At 35.4% G+C, this 19,082-nt stretch overlaps 1 protein-coding gene and 1 long non-coding RNA gene across 8 annotated transcripts; one reads left to right on the forward strand and one right to left on the reverse strand.

Moving 5' to 3' along the window:
* Positions 1–185: 185 nt before the first annotated feature.
* Positions 186–16,236, reverse strand: LOC100790987 (uncharacterized protein At4g15545). Of its 6 annotated transcripts, XR_001385131.3 has the most exons (11): positions 15,830–16,233; positions 15,490–15,558; positions 9,349–9,402; positions 9,159–9,222; positions 8,954–9,028; positions 8,282–8,539; positions 7,991–8,036; positions 7,817–7,895; positions 7,594–7,722; positions 5,486–5,680; positions 186–614 (listed from the first exon to the last, which is right to left on the reverse strand). XR_001385131.3 is itself a non-coding variant. In XM_003546590.5 (10 exons), exons 1-9 carry the CDS (start codon positions 16,109–16,111, stop codon positions 7,630–7,632), a joined length of 1,020 nt encoding a protein of 339 aa, XP_003546638.1. In that variant the 5' UTR covers positions 16,112–16,233; the 3' UTR covers positions 186–614; positions 7,594–7,629. The 6 variants fall into 6 exon arrangements, 3 of the variants coding, with proteins under 3 accessions (XP_003546638.1, XP_040865680.1, XP_040865682.1); XR_005888704.1 differs by lacking the exon at positions 5,486–5,680 and having other exon boundaries at positions 186–338; positions 409–614; positions 9,159–9,402; positions 15,830–16,235; XR_005888703.1 differs by having other exon boundaries at positions 9,159–9,402; positions 15,830–16,235.
* On the forward strand, positions 9,409–15,482 carry LOC102662469 (uncharacterized). 2 transcript variants are annotated; one of them, XR_003264755.2, is made up of 4 exons: positions 9,409–12,279; positions 12,378–13,185; positions 13,265–13,381; positions 13,465–15,482. It is a non-coding gene; the product is annotated as an uncharacterized lncRNA (long non-coding RNA). The 2 variants fall into 2 exon arrangements; XR_003264756.2 differs by having other exon boundaries at positions 9,409–12,275.
* Positions 16,237–19,082: the final 2,846 nt, after the last annotated feature.

Below are 19,082 nucleotides of genomic sequence, written 5' to 3' on the forward strand. Positions count from 1 at the left end.
CCCTTGATAAAATTTACTCATAAAAAATAATCCAATATCATTATAGGTAACTAATTTTTTGTATAGAGCACATTTTTTGCATTAACTACATTGGTCATATAACATTCAAACTATTATTTTTACTTGCAGATCAGATTGAGTGTTGCCACATTCATCTTAAAAAAATTCCCATGACACTCGTTGAATAAACCAAAACCTTGCAAAATTCATTCACCATTTTAACTAGAAGTGCATGCCATTAAGAAAATATTGCAAAAAATTGTTTAAACCTCATACAAATTGACAATCCGTAAGCCCAATACGGATTGACCAATCCGTATTCCGCTTACATATGAGGCCTAAATGATGCCATACGGATAGGTGAATCCGTAAGCATGCCTCATCCGTATTGGTGAATCTGTATGAGACTTACGAATTCGTCAATCCGTATTAGCTCTACAAAGGGGCAAAGATGGAATTTTACTGTTTTGCTGGATGTACCAGCAATTGTGCTAGGTGAGCATAACAACAACCCCAAATTCAATGGCTCATAATAGTGCTTCTTTTGATTTTGATTCAATGGATCGAAGAAGAAAGTCAATATTGGTCCAAGAAACCCAAGTTGGCTCAGTAACCTGAAAGAGTCAGTTAAATAATTAATCATTGCGATTGAATTATCTTAAAAAATAGAGTATATATTAGACAACATTGAGGTTTTTATGTCAAGAGCTTAGTATTGATCATTAATTGAGGCAGAAAATTAATGTCAACAAAATGAATCATGAAAAATTATGACAATGAATGTATACTTTTCCTTGTTTAATTTAATTCTATTACATAGCTCAATGCATCTCTTTATTAACAACCTTGGAAGAATTTATTTTTTTGGTAAAATGTTTTTTTTTTCAATCAAAGGAAATCTAAACATCACAATAGGAAAATGAGATTCCAACTAGGTTGGCACTTAGCTACCTATTGATCGTTTGCAACAATCCCAAATATTATTAATGAAGGAAAAGAAGAACAAAGATGGGAGGCATAAACCTAACCCAGAACAAAATTAACAAAAGCGACAATTAGGCAATCCTACACAATTCCTATAGTTCAGAAACGGATTTGATAATAAAGCTTATGACTGAGTCAATTCACCTATTGGATCAATGAACCATTGATCTAGTTTGGGTCAATTTTTATTTAAAAAAAACAAAAATGATCTTGATTAATATACAAAAAAATGACCAAACACGAAGGAGATCGTCTCTGTCTGTCAAATTCACATGAAACTTTTGTTTAATGAACCTTTGTCCCTAATATAATCATAATTGGCCTCCAAGGACCAAACTTCACTAGCATTGTCGACCTCAAACCACCATCACTCCACCAATGTCATCCACCTCAAACCACCATCATTCCACTAGTGTAGTCGACTATCTCTGTCTCTTTGTTGGACTCACTCAGTTGAATGCAGAACCAACATCAATCAACTTTGCATCGCAACCTCCCATGGCCTCCACTGAGAGCAAACCCTTCAAGTCCTCCTGACGACTATAGCAATGTTAAGACTTAAGAGTTTAGGATTTCTCTTCTCTATATATTATTTATCTTTTGAGAGGCTTGGCCCATTTGGTATCTTTTTTACCATGAAGAAATCCAATTAGGTAATTTTTCTCTTTAATTATAAAAATAAATGAGAAAAATAATCAATTAGATACATAAATGAGGAAGGTATATCTTTTTAATATTATCATAATTTACAAAATTAATTAAATATATTTGAATTTTCTTATTTTACAAATTTTAAATTTTTTCAATTACATAACAAAGAATGAGAAATATATGAAGTAATATATTTCAAGAATAGTCTTATATTAGAAAATTTAGAAAAAAAAATAAAACTATTTTATTTATCCATATTTTGTGGAAACATACGTCAACTTTACAAATACCAAGACAAAATAAAAGAAGAAAATTCAAATAATTTGATTTGTTCATAGTTTGTTATTTGTTTAGAACTTGTTTTTTTAGTTTAGAACCTCAAAGTTGAATGTCAATAGATTGAACTTGTGAAATTTTATTAAATATTTGTGAAGAGATTTTTTTGGAATGTTTAAGACATGTATAAAATTTTAAATTTTTTTAATACAGACCAGATCATGCAGATCAATTAGTAAACCACTAGTTCGATCATATATATTAAGCTAACACTCCCCCTCAAGGTAGAGCATATAAATTGAATGCCCCAAGCTTGGAACATATAAATTGAATTGATGCCCCCCAAGGATTTAGTCAAAATATCTGCAAGTTGATCATTTAAGCTGACAAACCCTATACTAATCTCCTTGGACAATAACTTATCTCTCACAAAATTATAGTCAATCTCTATATGTTTAGTCCTCATGAAACACTAGATTAGAGGCAATACGAAGAGCTACTTGATTATCACAATACAACTTCATTGGCTAAACTTCACAAAACTTTAATTGTTAAAGAAATTGTTTGATCGATATTAGTTCACAAGTGGTTGTGGTCATAACTCTATATTCTGCTTTTGCACTAGATCGAGCAACAATGTTTTGTTTCTTGCTCTTCCAAGAAATAATGTTGCCTCCAATGGATAAACAATATCCAATAATGGACCTTCTGTCAATGAGACATCCAACCGTTTCAACATAACAATACCCAAATATTTGGATATTTCCTTTATCCTCCTATAACAATCCTAGTTTTAGAGCCTTTTTAATATACCTAAGAATGCGAATCACAACCTTCCAGTGATTAACATGAGGAGCCTGCATGAATTGACTAACCACACTAACTGCAAAAGAGATGTCAGCCCTTGTAATTATGAGATAAGCAAACTTTCCAACCATTCTTTATCTTTTTGGATCTGAGTTTGGTTCACCTTGGCATGCCATTAACTTTTGATTTGGGTCCATAGGACTATCAATGGGTCTACAATTAGTCATGCTTATTTCTAAAATATCAACAGCATACTTCCTTTGTGAGACCACAATGCCTTCCTTTGATTAAGCTACCCCAATACCAAGAAAGTATTTAAGAGACCCAAGGTCTAGTTTGAAAATGATTGTACAAGTACTCTTTCAACTGGAAGATTTTAGCAACAACATTCCATGTGATAACTATGTCATCCACATAGTCCACAAGGTAGTGACACTTCCCAAGAGATGTATGACAATAAAAAAACTGAATGATCTGCTTCACTACGTTTCAACCCAAAAGTCTCCACAATGAGACTAAATTTTCCAAATTAAATCAGACTCCCCTTGAGCAACAAACCCAAGAGAGGTTGCTCCATGTAAATCTTCTCATTCAAATCACCATGAAGAAAAGCATTTTTAATATCCAACTAATGTAGAGGCCAATGGCAAATGGCAGGCATGGCAAAAAAGAGACGCACAGTGGTAATTTTGGCCATAGGAGAAAATGTGTCACTGTAATCAAGATCATATATCTGAATGTATCCTTTGGCCACTAATCTTGTTTTAAGACGATCAACCTCACCATTAGGGAAGAGGAACTAGCTCCCATGTGCCACTATTTTCAAGAGCCTACATTTCAACAATCATGACTTGTCACCATCCAAGGTGATTAAGTGTTTCATGGACATTTTTGGGAATAGCAATAGAAGACATAGAAGATACAAAGGAGACATATGATGAAGACAAAAGACAATAACTCAAATAAATGGGATAAGGATTTGAGTAGACTGAATACCTTTTCCAAGAGTTTCATCATGAGTATTCGTTGTAGGTGTGACTAATGGAGAAGAACATGAATCAAGTAATGTATCATTTCCTTATGTTCTTTGTTGAGATGTGATGAGAAGAGATTGAATTTCAGTTAAAGAATGATTGAGTAGATGGACTGAAGGAGAATGGTTTTGATTTTCTTCTTGGTTGGGAGTCTCATAAGTAGGAGACACTATTGGACTGAAGGATGGGATAGGTAATACCTATTGTATAGAATTGGAATCTTGCATGGAAGATGAGAAGTAAAGGGTTTCTTCAAAGGTAACATCAGCATACATGCATAACCTCTTAGTGATTGGAGAATAACATCGATACCATTTCTAAAGATGAGAGCACCCAAGGAAAACACATTTATTGCCCTTGCAGAAAGCTTGTCCAACCACGAAAAGACATCATAGACAAAACAAGTACAACCAAACACGAGAAGACACATGATATAAGGGTTCATTTAGAGAGATAATGGAAAGACAAATCTTATTATCAAGTGTCAAAGATGGCATTCTATTTATGAGAAAGCTAACAATGAGAACTGCATAACCCCAATAATGAATAGGAAGATTTGCATTGAGCAATAAGGTGCGTGCAATCTCAACCAAATGTTTATTTTTCCTTTCTACCATTCTATTTTGTTGTGGTGCATAGGGACAAGGAGATTGATGCAAAATGCCCTGTGAGGATAAAAAAAAAAGGGCAAAAAAAGAGATATTCTTTGGCATTACACTCCAAAAAACTTTAGTAACCTTTCTAAATTGATTTTTGATTACATAGAAGAAGGATGTAAAAATAGATAAAAGTTTAGATCTATCCTTCATTAAATACACCCAAGTACATCTAGAATGCTCATCAATAAGGTGACAATATTTGAACCCAAAAGAGGTAACATGACTTGGACCCCAAATATCTAAAAGAATGGTGGAAAAAGGAAAATTTGGAAAAGAAGACCTAACATGTTTGCTTAATTGACATGACTCACATTCTAATCTTTGTAGTTTACTAAGACCAGGAATCATTTTCTTCAATTTTGACAAATTTGGATGACCTAAACAATCACGAATGAGTTTGGGAGATGGGGCTGCTAAATAGGACATAGAAGAATTGGTTTCTAGGTGGTAATAAAGTCCTCTTGATTCATGTCCCACTCCAATTGTTTGACCCATACCACGTTCTTGTATAATAAATGAATCAACATAGAATGTTACAGAACAATTTAAAGACTTTGTTAACTGACTTAAAGAGATCAAATTAAAGGGACAATTAGGAACAAAGAATAAATTCCAAGTTTATAGGAGACACTGAAATTTGACCAACACCTTTAGAAGCTACCTTAGCAACATTGGCTAAGGTTATAAGATGAGGAAACTTTGGGAAAGACATTGAACTAAACAAAGAAGCATTACCAAATATATGATCTGAAGCACCTGAATCAATTACCCATGGACCTTGACTGTCCAATAATTGGGAAATACAAGTTGTTGAAATACTTGGTACTAAACATAATTGAGCTTGGATGCTGGATTTCAACCTCAAATATTCTTGATATTCCTCGGTAGAAAATCTTAGCTTAGATGTTCATGTGATAGTTATATTTGAAGAAAACTTAAACAACTGAGCTCTTGAAACCCAACTTCACAGCCAAACAGCTATTGTACAAGCACAAAAAACCAAACCCACTTTCTAAACAACGAAATGACAATCTAAAAACTAAAATTGAACCAAAACAGGTTGATGACTCAAACCGTGGTGTTGTGCCTGAGTTCCGGAGACTGACGCATTAGCAGCACACGCCTGGCAGAGTCACAGAACGACACATGTGGGCACGTTATAGGGTTTTGGACTTCGAAACCTTCTAGGTTAGGCCGCACTTGGTGAGGCACACCAGATCCAATGATCATTAGAAAAAAATGGCAATGGTCAACGGTGGCTAGAGACAACTGGCAACAACAGACAATGGGTAAAGTAAGATTGACGCACTCTGATACCATGTTCAGAAACAGATTTGATAATAAAGCTTAAGTGTCTCATCACTCAGTTGAAACTTCCCATACATATATAATAAGACCAAAGGTCAACAAGTACATGAGACAAAAGGGTGTAGATTGCAACCCCCTAATCAAACAGTTACAACAAGTGAAAAGAGAAAAAAGTAGTACAGACATAAAATAATAACACAAAGGTACATGTAAAAGACAAAACATATATTAATCTAACACCTATAAAAGCTATCACGAACAAAATTCAGAATTGTATCTTTGCTTTGGTTGATGGCGGCTTTGCTAAGGTTTCTTCCATCTATTGCACTTAGTGCCATTGTCATGGAAGCTATCTATCCATAGGGTTTCTAGGCCTTCTCGGAGGTCTCACCCTCGAAGACTCCTACTGTTCAAGATCAATCCTTCAATCATGTGTTGAATAACCCTATTGATGTCCATGTGAGTCCGTTGCCACGACCATGCAAAAAAGGACATGCCTTTTTCCATTACTATCTCGAAAGAAGAGTACAAATTAGGGTCGAAAAACTGGAAGAATAATCTGCATGGCCACTTCATCCTGGCCAAAGGAGATCAGCCTTTTCATTATCAAGACTTGCATGCAAAGTTAACGAAACTTTGGAAGCCTCTGGGTGATTGGTGCATGACACCTCAGGACAAGGATTCTATGAATTCAGTTTCGCCTCAACAGATGATTTGCATAGCATTTGGACTGTTGGAGCTTGGAACGTTTAGCCCAGGCTCCTCCACTTATATAAATGGACTCTTGATTTTAATCCCAACAAGCAGAAACTCACCCATTCTCAATGTTGGGCTCACTTATGTGACCTACCCCAAGAATATTGGTGGCCCAAGACCCTCCTAGAGATTGTGGGTGCCCTTGGTACTCCTATAGGGTTCACTTGTGGTGAGCTAACCCAAGAATATTGGCGGCCCAAGACCATCTTAGAGATTGCAGGCTATACTGAAAAAAGTGATGTAGACAAGACTCACAAGAGGAAGTTAGTTACTGCTCCATGGGAGACCTATTGATCCCCAGTTTCAAAGGGTGGTCTTGGCATCGGGCCTCTACACATCATTAATCAAGCAACAATGGTTAAGCTAGCCTAGGATTTTGTTTCAAAAGCTTCAATGGACTGCTCTTACTAGAGCATGTTTTTTATTCATTCTGATATTCATCTCTCATCCTTTGTTCAATCTTCTATATGGCCAGGGATTAATTCATGTATTAAAACAATGCTTGTCTAATGTCATCTCTCATGTTCTCCAAGGGATTGAAATTTGCAACATAGTAATGGGAGGGAGTCATGAAAGTTTAGCAAATATACGCGATGCTAAATGCTAAATGAAAATCAAAGTCCAAAAAAAATATTATTTCCACAAATTTGAAGGCAGGTTTCTTGGTTGCTTAAAATGGATTTAACCACTACACAAAAGAGCATATGATGAATATAATTTAGGTTTAATTACTCATTTAATCCTTATAGTTGTTCAAACTTAATCTTTTTTATACTTAAAGTCATCCATTTTAGTCCTTATACATACTATTATTAATCACTTTCAGTTCCAATGACCATAGGGACTAAAATGAATTAAAACTGTTATGTATAGGGACTAAAAAATAAACGAGTAATTAAACCTATAATTTATATCATTCATATTTTTAATGTAAACCAGTTCATGCAGTGATCCCCTAGTTGAACTAGTGGCCCATTAATTCAATACCTCAATTGAGTTAATGACTGGTCTGGTTCTCAAAACACTGGGTGCAACTTCATCCACATTTCAAAAAAAAAAATGCACAAACACAGTGACAGAAAAACAAGGACAGAAATGATAACCGGCATTTTACATACCAACTCATACAATACTCAGCAATGCTGCTTTCAGTACTAGCGTGCATTACGGTTAAGCAATCCTTGAAAAGATAAGTACAGATCTTTGTTATCTGACCCAAATATCTCATCTGCTTTTCTTAAAGTTTCCTAAAAGAACACAGAAAAAGTGGAGCAATTATTAGCTACTTGGAAATAGCTTCAGTTCCAAATCCAACACTATAAATATTCAATATTGATTTACCTCCCGTGTTTGCTTCTGAGCATTTAATTCCTTTATGTTGGCAAGAAATGCACTGAACTGCTCATATGAAAGGCGACTCCTGAAAAAGTGACGCATTTGATCAACTCACTCAGTTTCTTAAATAAATTTAAGTAGTAAGTCACACTTTACTATGGCACGGAGAAACAAAGTCACCTGGCCTGACGAAAAAACTCCTTTCCATCAATCTTTGGAGTTCGACCTAAACAATTTTTTACATGAGGGGTAAACAACTGAGAATATTGTAATAATGAAACACATTAAAGAGGCACTAGCCCTTTCTTACGCTTCATAAGGAACAATGCCCTAACCAGCAGCATTAGATAGATAACATTCCAATCAAGAACTGAAGTGAAAAGGCTAAGGAGCAAACGAACATGACAAACTTCAAGGACCAATATTAGTAAGATGGGAAAAAAGATTAGATTAAAAATAAATCATTAAAACCTGGAAGCGATCGTCCCCGTGGTGGGGAGTTTGCTGCTGATGACTGCTGACTAGATGAATACCATGAAGAGAGAGATGTGCGCCCATCATATGGAAGTTTTGTAGGAGAGGTAAAACCAGAAGTTTTCTTGGGTGATACAGCTGCAGAATATCCTCTAGGAGACCCAGCCGTTGAAATCACCTTTGGAGTTCCCGTCGGTGTAAGACGTGGTGTGATATATGGGGTCAAAGAAAACCTTTGCCCTGAATACCTGGAAGCTATAGGAGCAAAAATGACAAAGAACAAAAGGGTATTATCACACACGTCATATTAAATTTATAACACCTGCAAGCCCATTTTTCCTTATTATTGATAGTTCCCACTATACTTTTATTGAACCCATTTTTTAAACATTTTTCCAGTTAAATCCAATTGTTTTAGATAGAAAAGTCCAAACTATTTATTTTCCAGTACAATAGCTTGTTTCCCCATTTTTGGTTTCATTAAATAATATAATTTCAATTTTCTCTATAACCTTTCCAAATCCTAAATATTGAGTATTGAAGTTTACTTCTTTTACATAATTTCTTAGACATGATACTACTTATATAAAAAAAAATTTGTTCAATTCTGATAATTAAACAATAGTAGCATGATTTGCAATCAATGATATGTCTGGAAAATCCATCTACCTTCGTCATTTGTTTTACCCACATCTGCAGGGCCATTGTATGAATGATGTGCCATATTGCCACTTCGATCATCATCTGCAAGCAATACATAAAAGAAACGCATATAAAAACTTCCAACAAACACTTATGAAATTTCACATCACTAGGAAGGGATACGTGCAAAATTGATAATAAAATAGTCAATGAGGTATGGACAGGGGAGTACCCTTATCAGGATATGCCTTTGGAACTGATTGGTCACAGGTTCCAATATCTGTAGTTTCAGCATGCTGTAACAAGAGCAAAGAAAAAGAATAAAGGAGAACCAACTCTTGTTTAGGAGAATAATAATACAGGTCATTTTCTGAAACAAAATAAAGTGCAAGTATAGCTAAGTTAATATATTGATGTCTTACCAATGCATTGTCATCAGTTAGCGACTGCATCAATTGTTTTTTAAATGTCTCCAACTAGAAAATAGAAAAAAGGAAAGATGTCAGGTCTACATAAAAACCGTGTGGGAAAAAATAAAAAACAAATAGCATTTTAATCATCAAGTCAGTATTATATGTACTCTTACATTGAAAAATATGCATGCAGTAAAAAGGAATTTAAGAAAAAAGGCAAATTTAATACATAGAAACACACTTGCACACACCAATTGTTGTGGGAGTTTGAAATCATGAAGTAAAGAAAAAGATATATTAAACCTATTAGTGAATAAAAATAAAGATAAATTAAAATCTCCACTACTAAACGCTACTTATATTACACTTTTCTTCCTTTTGTTATGAAAATCACACTCCTTACCTTAGAGATTGATATATGCTACACATTTATCCAATTTCATGTTAACGAGTCTCATTTAAACACAATGTTTTCTCTTTCTTTGAATCTCAATAACGTCAATTGGTATGTTTTGAACCCCTATTATCAACTTTGGGACTTTATGATGCAAAACCCAGGGCCCAAAATCACTAATGTTTATGTGAGATGGCCCAAGAAAGGAACCGCAGTTGATGAGAGTTTTAATGGGAATGATGCACCAGATCCTAAGAGTGAGAGTCAAAAGTAACTTAATAGGAGCAGTAGTGGGAGTAGTAGGCATGGGATTGTGGGTAGGGAGAGAGAATATATGCAAGGGGTCAAGAGTGGAAGAAGGCGGTAGGGGGAAATTGGTTGGAACTTTAGGTCTCTCAAATTGCACAAGAGTTTTATTGTTCTTTGTGGTGACTAACTAGATGGTCGGACTTGCAAGAGAGAGATGAGCACAATGGTTGCAGTGGGTGCTACTTAATCACACTGGAGAGACATAGATCTGAAAAAAAAAAAAGAAAGAGGTGACCGAAAAAAGAGCCGGTGTCGTGCAGCTTGATGGTGCCAAAGAAAGGTGGACAATCGGCAATGACAAGACGAGTCCAGTGGTGCTGGAAATGACAGCTGCTGCATAGCAGAATATGGCTCACCAGAGAAGAACAGTTTGCTCGCCAGAAAAAGGTGGCCAGCGGCAAACAGCTGTGAACGGTAGCCTGCAACAGACATTTGGCAGACTTGACTAGAGACAACAGAGCGGGAGCAGGATCAAACCCACTATGATACCATGTTGGAATATATATTACATTGTTTAAGTGTCTAAGTTCTATACTCAGTTGCATATTGTCTAGGTTCTAACTAGGATTTATATATATATATATACTTAGGCTTTTCAGAATACAAAAAAATGCCCGCTATAGCGCCCGCTATCACGCCGGAGCGGAGCAGCCCCTACGGCGAAGACCCCTGTCACTGGGTGGAATGAAGGAGAGGTCATCGTGCTTACAATTGCGGCAAAGCGGGACAGCGCAATCATGGGTTTTGTTGTGATTGTCCCACCACAATCCTAGTTTTGAACGAAAATTCAAAAATGCCCTCATTATTACATCATTAGTGAGAGTTATTTTGGGTAAAATCGTTTTGTTTTGTTTGGGTCCCTTCTAAAATCGAAACCAGACTCAAGAGAACAACTCAGAGAAGTGAGAACCCTAGGAGAAACGGCACACTCTATTCCTTCTACAGCGTCAAGCACACCTCTCTGTTCCTTCTCTGGCAACCGGCGACCGTCATCCTCCCTCCTTTGTTCGTTTCTTTCATTCAATCTCAGACGCACCTTTATGTTCTTTGCTTGTAGATTCTCCGTTCTCTTTGATCCTATGTTTCTTTCTTTTCTTTTCTTTTTTTATTTTTTTTCTTCTCTCATTCTTTCCTTTTATTGCTTGCCTCCTTGCTCTCATTATTCTCTTATTCTTTTTTTCTTCTCATTTGGGTGTTTTACTGTGCATAGTGCCACTGCCATGGCTTCTAATGATCAACAAAAAAAAAGATACCTACACAATGGGGTCTTCAACTGGAATGTTCAAGCCTACGGGTGATAAGGTTGATATTTTTTGGAAGTGGAACAGCTTGAAGGATAAAAATAATAGGAAGTGTTACCTATGATTTTGGTCATAAAACATCTACCGGAGGAATTACTAGAGCCAAAAAACATCAACTCAACATTATAAGAGATGCTAATTCTTGTAGAAAAGTACCAGAGGATGTTAAATTAGAAATGCAGACAGCTTTTGACAAGAAAAAAGCTGATATTGAGGCCATGGAGTCCACACAAGAAGAAAATGAAGAAGAGGAAGTTAGCATCCACGAGATTGCAAGACTTAGAAAAAGTGGAAAAAAGCCTCCAATATCATAAAGTGAAGGCTCTTCAGTTGCTGCCAAGAAGAGGACCACAAATAACAGAGGAGCTCTTGATTATTTTTCTCCAAAAAACCTGAAGAAAATGTCAAATTAGGAAAAGCCATGAGACAAACAAGTTTGAAAGATCCTTATGACAAGTTTGAAAGATCCTTATGACAAGATGTCAAGAGATACGGCAATTCAATACATTTCCTGTTTCTTTTTTAGGAATGGAATATCATTCAATGTTGCTAGATCAAAAAGTTTCAAGTTGATGATTGATGCTACTGGATCCTATGGTGCTCATTTAAAGCCTCCAAACTATCATGAGTTGAGAGTTACACTCCTTAAAAAGGAGTTGGATTACAGGAAGGGCTTATTGCAAGTTCATGCGGAGGAGCGAATAAAATATGGATGCTCAATTATGTCAGATGGTTGGACTGATAGGAAGAATAGGACTTTGATTAACTTTTTGATAAATTGTTCCTTGGGAACAAAATTTGTGAAGAGTGTGCTTCTGAATTTATGAAGACCAATGACAAGATCTTTTGATCTTTTGAATGGCTTTGGTAAGAAGATTGGAGAAAAGAATGCGATTCAAGCGGTGACCGACAATGGAGGTAACTATAAATTGGTAGGTAAGAATTCAATCATTGTCAATGAAGCTTTTAATTTTATAGTTATAACTTTTGATTGTTACTTTGCTCATAAAGTTTCTTGATTCTGGTCTATATAGGTAAAATTTTAGAAGTGACAAGACCAAAATTATTTTAGACTCCATGTGTTGCACATTGTCTTGACTTGATGTTAGAGAATATTGGAAAGATCCCAAAGGTTAAAAGAGTTATACAAAGAGGCATCAAGCTGTAAGCTACATTTACAACCATACATTGGCTTTGAACACCATGAGGAAACTCACTAACAAGATCGAATTGGTGAGGACTGGAGTTACAAGATTTACTACCACCTTCTTAACTTTGCAAAGATCATAAGCAAAGGGTCAATCTAAGAAGGATGTTTACTTCAGAAGAATGGATGAAGTCAAAGGCAGCTAAGGAACCTAAGGGAAAGAAAGCAACAAATGTTGTTCTCATGGCATCGTTCCAGTTTGATGTTGCCTTCACTTTGAAGACTATGGGGCCTCTTGTAAGTGTATTGAGGTTGGTGGATAACGAAAAAAAAAAAACTTACAATGAGTTTCATTTATGAGGCAATGGATAGGGCCAAGGAGACAATTCAAAGAGCTTTCAATGATAATAAAGAGAAGTATAAGAATATCTTTGCCATCATTCATCACAGATGGGATTGCCAACTTTACCACCCTTTGCATATGACGGGTTATTATCTAAATCCTAGGTTCTATTACACCAATTCAAACATTGACAAAGATGTTGAAATGGAAGATGGCCTCAACAAATGTATTGTCAAGCTTAGTGAAGATGATGAGTTTGAAGTTGCAGTTCACAAAGAGTTGTTAATCTATAAGAGGGGTGGATACAGGTTTGGTATGACTACAGCAATAAAAGCAAGGACTTTGTCTCCTGGTAAGTGGGAAAGTTCACTTATAAATTTGAATCATTATTTAATTTCTGATTCATGTAAATACTAATGCATAATTTACAGTTGAGGGGAGGAAACCATGGAGGAAAAACACCACACATGCAAATCATTGCCATTAAAATCCTAAGTTTGACTTGTAGCTCATCGAGATGTGAGCATAATTGGAGTACCTTTGAGCATGTAAGTTAATGATTGATTTATTTGATTATGAAACATTGGGAGCTAAAATTGAAACTAACATTCATTTTTTCAAATTATTATAGATTCACTCAAAGAAGAGAAGTAGGCTTGAGCACCAAAAGCTAAGACTTGGTTTTAATTCTCATGATGCGATTGATCTCATTGCTTTAAATGACATTGATGAAAGCAATGAGTGGTTATTGGGAGAGTTGGAAGAAGAAGAAAATGACTTTGTTTTTGAAGAGGAAGTTTGAGTTGGTTAGATGTTGATATTGCAAATGGGGTTGGTGAACCTTTGAAATACACCAGGAGACAAACACAAATGAAGAAGGTAAATGATGCAAATGAAAAAGGAAAAAAGGTGGCACAAGTGGAAGAAGAGAATGAAGATGAAGGGGAGGAAGAGTACATTTCTAATGCTAGTGAGAATGAAGGAGAATTACAAAAAAATGATGAAGATCTTGAAGAGGATGAAGATCTTGAAGAGGATGAAGATTGAAGATTCTGAATTTCCGAATTCTTATTATTATTTAGAAACTTGCATCTGTCTACTTTATGTTTAAGTACTATGTTTGGTTTTAATTTTTAAGGTTTTTTTTTTGTTTTTTTTTCAGCAAAAATATTTAATTTTTAATTTTTAAGTACAATGAGTTTTTATTATTAATGATGATTAGTACATGAATTATGAGTTATGTTTCTGTTTTTGAATGCTTATATATAATATTGAACATCTATAAAAAAAAATTAGAATAATGGCCATCCCACTATCCGCTATCCCACTTTAGGGGTTGGCCGCTCCATGCCGCGATGGCAGCATTGACTACTATGTTCTGTCAAAGATAAAAGTAACTTAATATCTAACAAAAAACTTTACAATTTTATAACAACTAAAGTCGTAAAACAAAATTTTATAGGGACCAAAACCGTAAGAAAACTTTCTATTGATTAGGACAATTGACTGAAGAAATAAGGCATGTTTGCCTATAAATAAGAGGGGAAGGGAGGTGGAGAGAGAGATTTCTTGTCCAAATTTGACAGAATTGGGGGCTTTGGGCATTGAGAAGTGCAGACCCTCAGATCTGCAATTAGGGACTTTTATGATTGAGAAAGCAGTGCAAGGAGTGGATCCCAGACCTCTCGAAATATCTGGATATAGAAGCAATATCTGCAATTAGGGGCTTCTCCCTAGTTTCATTCAATAAAAAAACCATTCGTTCTCACTATTATGATTATGATACTTCTATCATCCCTAGTTTGGTTTTGTTGAATACAACATGATTTATTGATATTAATATCAAATATTTTTTTAACTACATGAATAGCTTTCACCAAATCCTAAAGGAAATCTAGGGATCTCCCATTCACTTGCAGATATCTTTCCTTAAAAATATAACAAACAAAGCCATTTCTAGGAAAACTAGTTGTTTTACAAGCCATAACTAGTGCAGTTGCCAACATAAGGAGGCTGCTGGTTATGGCCACATTCAGAACTTCTCGACAAATGTAATTATTTGCTTGGCTTTGCACCTTTTTCATGGTTATATGTTATAGTGTTAGTTTGTAAATTACAATTTCCTGCTAGAAACAGACAATTGCATAGCCATGTCTTCTGACATTGGTAATTTGGTATAATTTACTTTGGCTATATCAGTATAATCTGAAGCAGTCAGGAACTTAGGGATATGAATTCTTCGCCTGAAATCATGGCTTAGCAGGGGTCATGAGATTTTCCAATGTAAAGAAACATTTTTACACAAAACAAAACAAACTTCAATACAACCCAAGAGTAGTAACGAATTATTTTCAAGCATACACCGCACAATGATAGAATTGGAAACAAATGTTTGGGCAGAAAAAATCACCCCCAAGAAGTTAATATTGCTTGACTATCTTCATAATTGATAACTTGAAACAAATGATCAATAACATTTCACTGTCTTGCAAAAATGTAAAACATAGGAAGGGATAGGAAACTGAGCATAGTTCTAGCACAAACAATGGCAGCAGCCGAAAATTTCTGAAGAGCATGGAGTCATAAACAGACCGGATATACACTCAACAAATAAATAAAAAGCAAGTCATAATACAGAAATGAAATAAATAGTCACCTTGGCGAAGTCTCGACTTAGCTTCTTCACTGTTGCTGCCAATTGATCCCTCTCCTTCGTAAGCTTTATCTACAAAAAAAAAAAAAAAAAATCACCCACCATCAAGTATAATAACATTATCTTATTGACTTGTGTAAAACATTCAAAATCTCAAATTTTCCGCAAGCAATTATGCAAATGCCAAGCTTCTCAGTCATCCTCTCTTCCAACCATCTTATATTTGCTGTACAATGAATATTACTGACACTCCTCTCCTCTCTTTTCGTCTCTGAAGCTTTCACTAATCTCTACAAACTTAACTTGAAAGAAGAATAAAAATGAGAAGTGATAAGAAGCGAACGTTTTCGTTGAGGGCGGTGTTGAGGGTGGAGTCGGATTGGTGGGAAGCGCGGGTGAGGGAGGAGAGGCGGTCTTCGAGGTCGAGGATGATTCGGTCCTTTTCGAGAAGCTTCTGGCGGAGGCGAGATGCATCGGATTCGAGAGAAGAGACACGGGAGGCAATGGCCATGGAGGTTATCTTGCGAGCCAGATCCAGCTGCTGGTATGGGTCCGTTGGTATCACCGACAGAATCTCGTCGGGGAGGTCGAAATCCACCACTGAACCTGTGCCCTGCTGCGACATCCCTATCCACCCTGTTTGGTTGTGGTTGTTGGCTGGGTTTTCTTGATGCCCAGCTGGTTGTGGAATCAACGAGGGAAACTAAAATAAATGTCAATCCTTGGCCCAAACCTCGTCATAAGCAATCATTTTAATATAAAACAAATTGATACAATAAATAGAGTTATTACATGTAGAGGCTACTAGAGACAACTAAAACATTATATTATATTATTATTTTATTTATTATTGTTATAGGTTATAGATATAAATTTTTAAAAATATATACTTTATTTTGTTTGACAGTTTCAAATTTGAAAAGGCGGGACAATTTCAATAAATAAGACACGAGGTGTCTTTTTCTTCTGGTGAATTTTGTGTGAAGTGTTTGTCCTCCAGTTTTGTTATTTTTTGTGCGTCCTTGTTTTGATTTTAGTTTTGAATTGTTTCCCTCCAAAATGGCTTTATGCTCATTTTTTAAAATTTTCAGCCATTTTTTTGTTTTTTATTAGGTTCATTTTACCATTTTTATGAATTTGTTTAAACATTAAAACTTGACTGTGATCATTTTTTTCTTTAAATAATAAAAAATAGAATTATTAAAATGATGGACCATTCTAATCCAACTTACTTTTTGGTAAACTTATAAAAGATAACTCGAAGGTTGGTCCACTTAAAATTAAAAAAAATAAAAAATATTTTTTATTAAAAAACATATATAACAGGAAATAATATAACAAAACATGGAAATATGAAAAACAAACTATTGCATTAAAATAATGTCACAAAAATAAAAACAATTCAAGTTCTTATTGATAATTAAATCATGACACAAACAAAATATTAGGATAAAGCAAAGTGGGTTAACTGGGCTCAACACATGGTCAACATGGGGTGGCTTAGGTTCTAAGTGGGTTGATCAATTTTTTATTATTACCAAAGTGGGTTCATTTTTATCAACCTCACTTGGATCGGCCCAAACATGTGATGGGTCAGGTTGACTCCTAGGTTTTGAGTGCTGCTAGGTGCACGCAGCAGTTTTGCTGGTGCACCCAGCAATTGTTGTGAAAAGGCCATAATGCCTGTCACTAATTTAAAAAAAAAAAACGAAACCTCTCTCTCTCCTCGTGTTTGCACTTCTGCTTCTTCTTCTTTCGGATCAACTCTTCTTCTTCCTGCTTCTTCTTCATTCTTTGTGCGTCTTCTTCTTCATTCTTTGCACGTCTTCTTTGTGCCTCTTCTTCCTCTTCGTTGAGGAGGTTGTCGTCATTGTTGCGGTGGTGCTGCGAGGAAGCTCCCACGAAGAGCAACGGTCGTCGAGGAGGTTAGCGCGTCCACCGTCGAGGTAAGCACCGTGAACCTTACCTTCTTTGGTCCAGTGTTGCCGGCGATGGCGAAAACCGCTATCAGAAATCGCTAGGAGCTTTACGGATCAAGTGATCCGTAAACTACTCAACATACTTTATGAATCACCTGACCCGTAAAACTCACAGTTTGATTTTAATTGAAAAATTGCCAAATATTATTTAATACCTCTGAATGTATGCTAAATATTTGATAAATAGTGTCATGAATATCTACTGTTTCATACAAACTGCCATGAATGTATGCTAATTATTTGCTAAATACTTTATTTGATTTAATGCGAATATGTAATTGCCTTTTATGTGATTGCATACAAATTCATTCCTTTAACTAAGTTTGACTAATATGATTGATATCCCTATAAGCCAACTTCCATGTGCTTCCATATAAGCCAACTTCCATGTACTTCCTTTAACTAAGTTATGACCAATATGATTGATATCCCTATAAGCCAACTTCCATCTACTTCATATAAGCCAACTTCCATGTACTTCCTTTAACTAAGTTATGACCAATATGATTGATATCCCTACAAGCCAACTTCCATGTGCTTCATATAAGCCAACTTCCATGTACTTCCTTTAACTAAGTTATGACCAATGTGATTGATATCCCAATAAGCCAACTTCCATGTGCTTCATATAAGCCAACTTTCATGTACTTCCTTTAACTAAGTTATGACCAATATGATTGATATCCCTATAAGCCAACTTCCATGTGCTTCATCTCAACATATCGAGGCACACAGTCAACACCCAAGCAATCTGCAGCTTCTTGTACCTAAATTCATATCTAACAATTTAATTAGAGGAGAACAACAATGAATAGAAATAGAAAATCCAAATTCTCCAGTTCAGGCATACAACTCAACAGGTATATATAGATAGATAGATAGATGCAAATACTTGCAATTAATGGATTAAACTAGGAAATAGGAATTTGACATGATAGAACTAGGAATTTGGCATGATGGTAGTTTGCTTAGAACCTCTGAGCCTGTATGTGAAGAAATGCATTTGGAATCATGAACCAACTATCCCAAAACCTTAAGTTATTTAGAACTCTAAGCCACATGGTCAGCTATAATATAATATCACAAATGATGAACCAACTATTCCATACAAATGGTTTTATATCAAACACTTTCCATTTCAATGCAAATTTTAGAGCAATAAGCATTTTGATCAAATCTGAAGAAGAAGAAAAATAGAAATATGGCAAAGCAGGTAAAGCAACTGAACCACGTCAAAAACATATTGGAGTAAACATTAATTTTGGTCATACAACAATCACTTCAATAAATTTACCGTTTAAGTTTAAAAAAAATCACAACTTGCATGGGATATTAGAATGAATCATAAAAACACTTGGTAAACTACTTAGTAGTTAATATTTCAATTAATATTGCTTAGGGCTCATAGGAATGCACTTCACTGCCAGTATTAGAAAAGAAATAGCTCATAAAGGATAGAGTATCCTTTAACTAAGTTATGACCATGTACTTCCTTTATAGGTTGAACCAAACGAATAAGCATAAAGCTTGACCAGTCCACATAAGTGAGACTTCTATTTGCCAAAAGATGAGGAGTTGCTTCCATTTCAAGAAGATTGATTTCTTCTTTCTTTGGCT

Source organism: Glycine max, chromosome 15 (genome assembly GCF_000004515.6).
Source record: "Glycine max cultivar Williams 82 chromosome 15, Glycine_max_v4.0, whole genome shotgun sequence".
Lineage (NCBI taxonomy): Eukaryota > Viridiplantae > Streptophyta > Magnoliopsida > Fabales > Fabaceae > Glycine > Glycine max.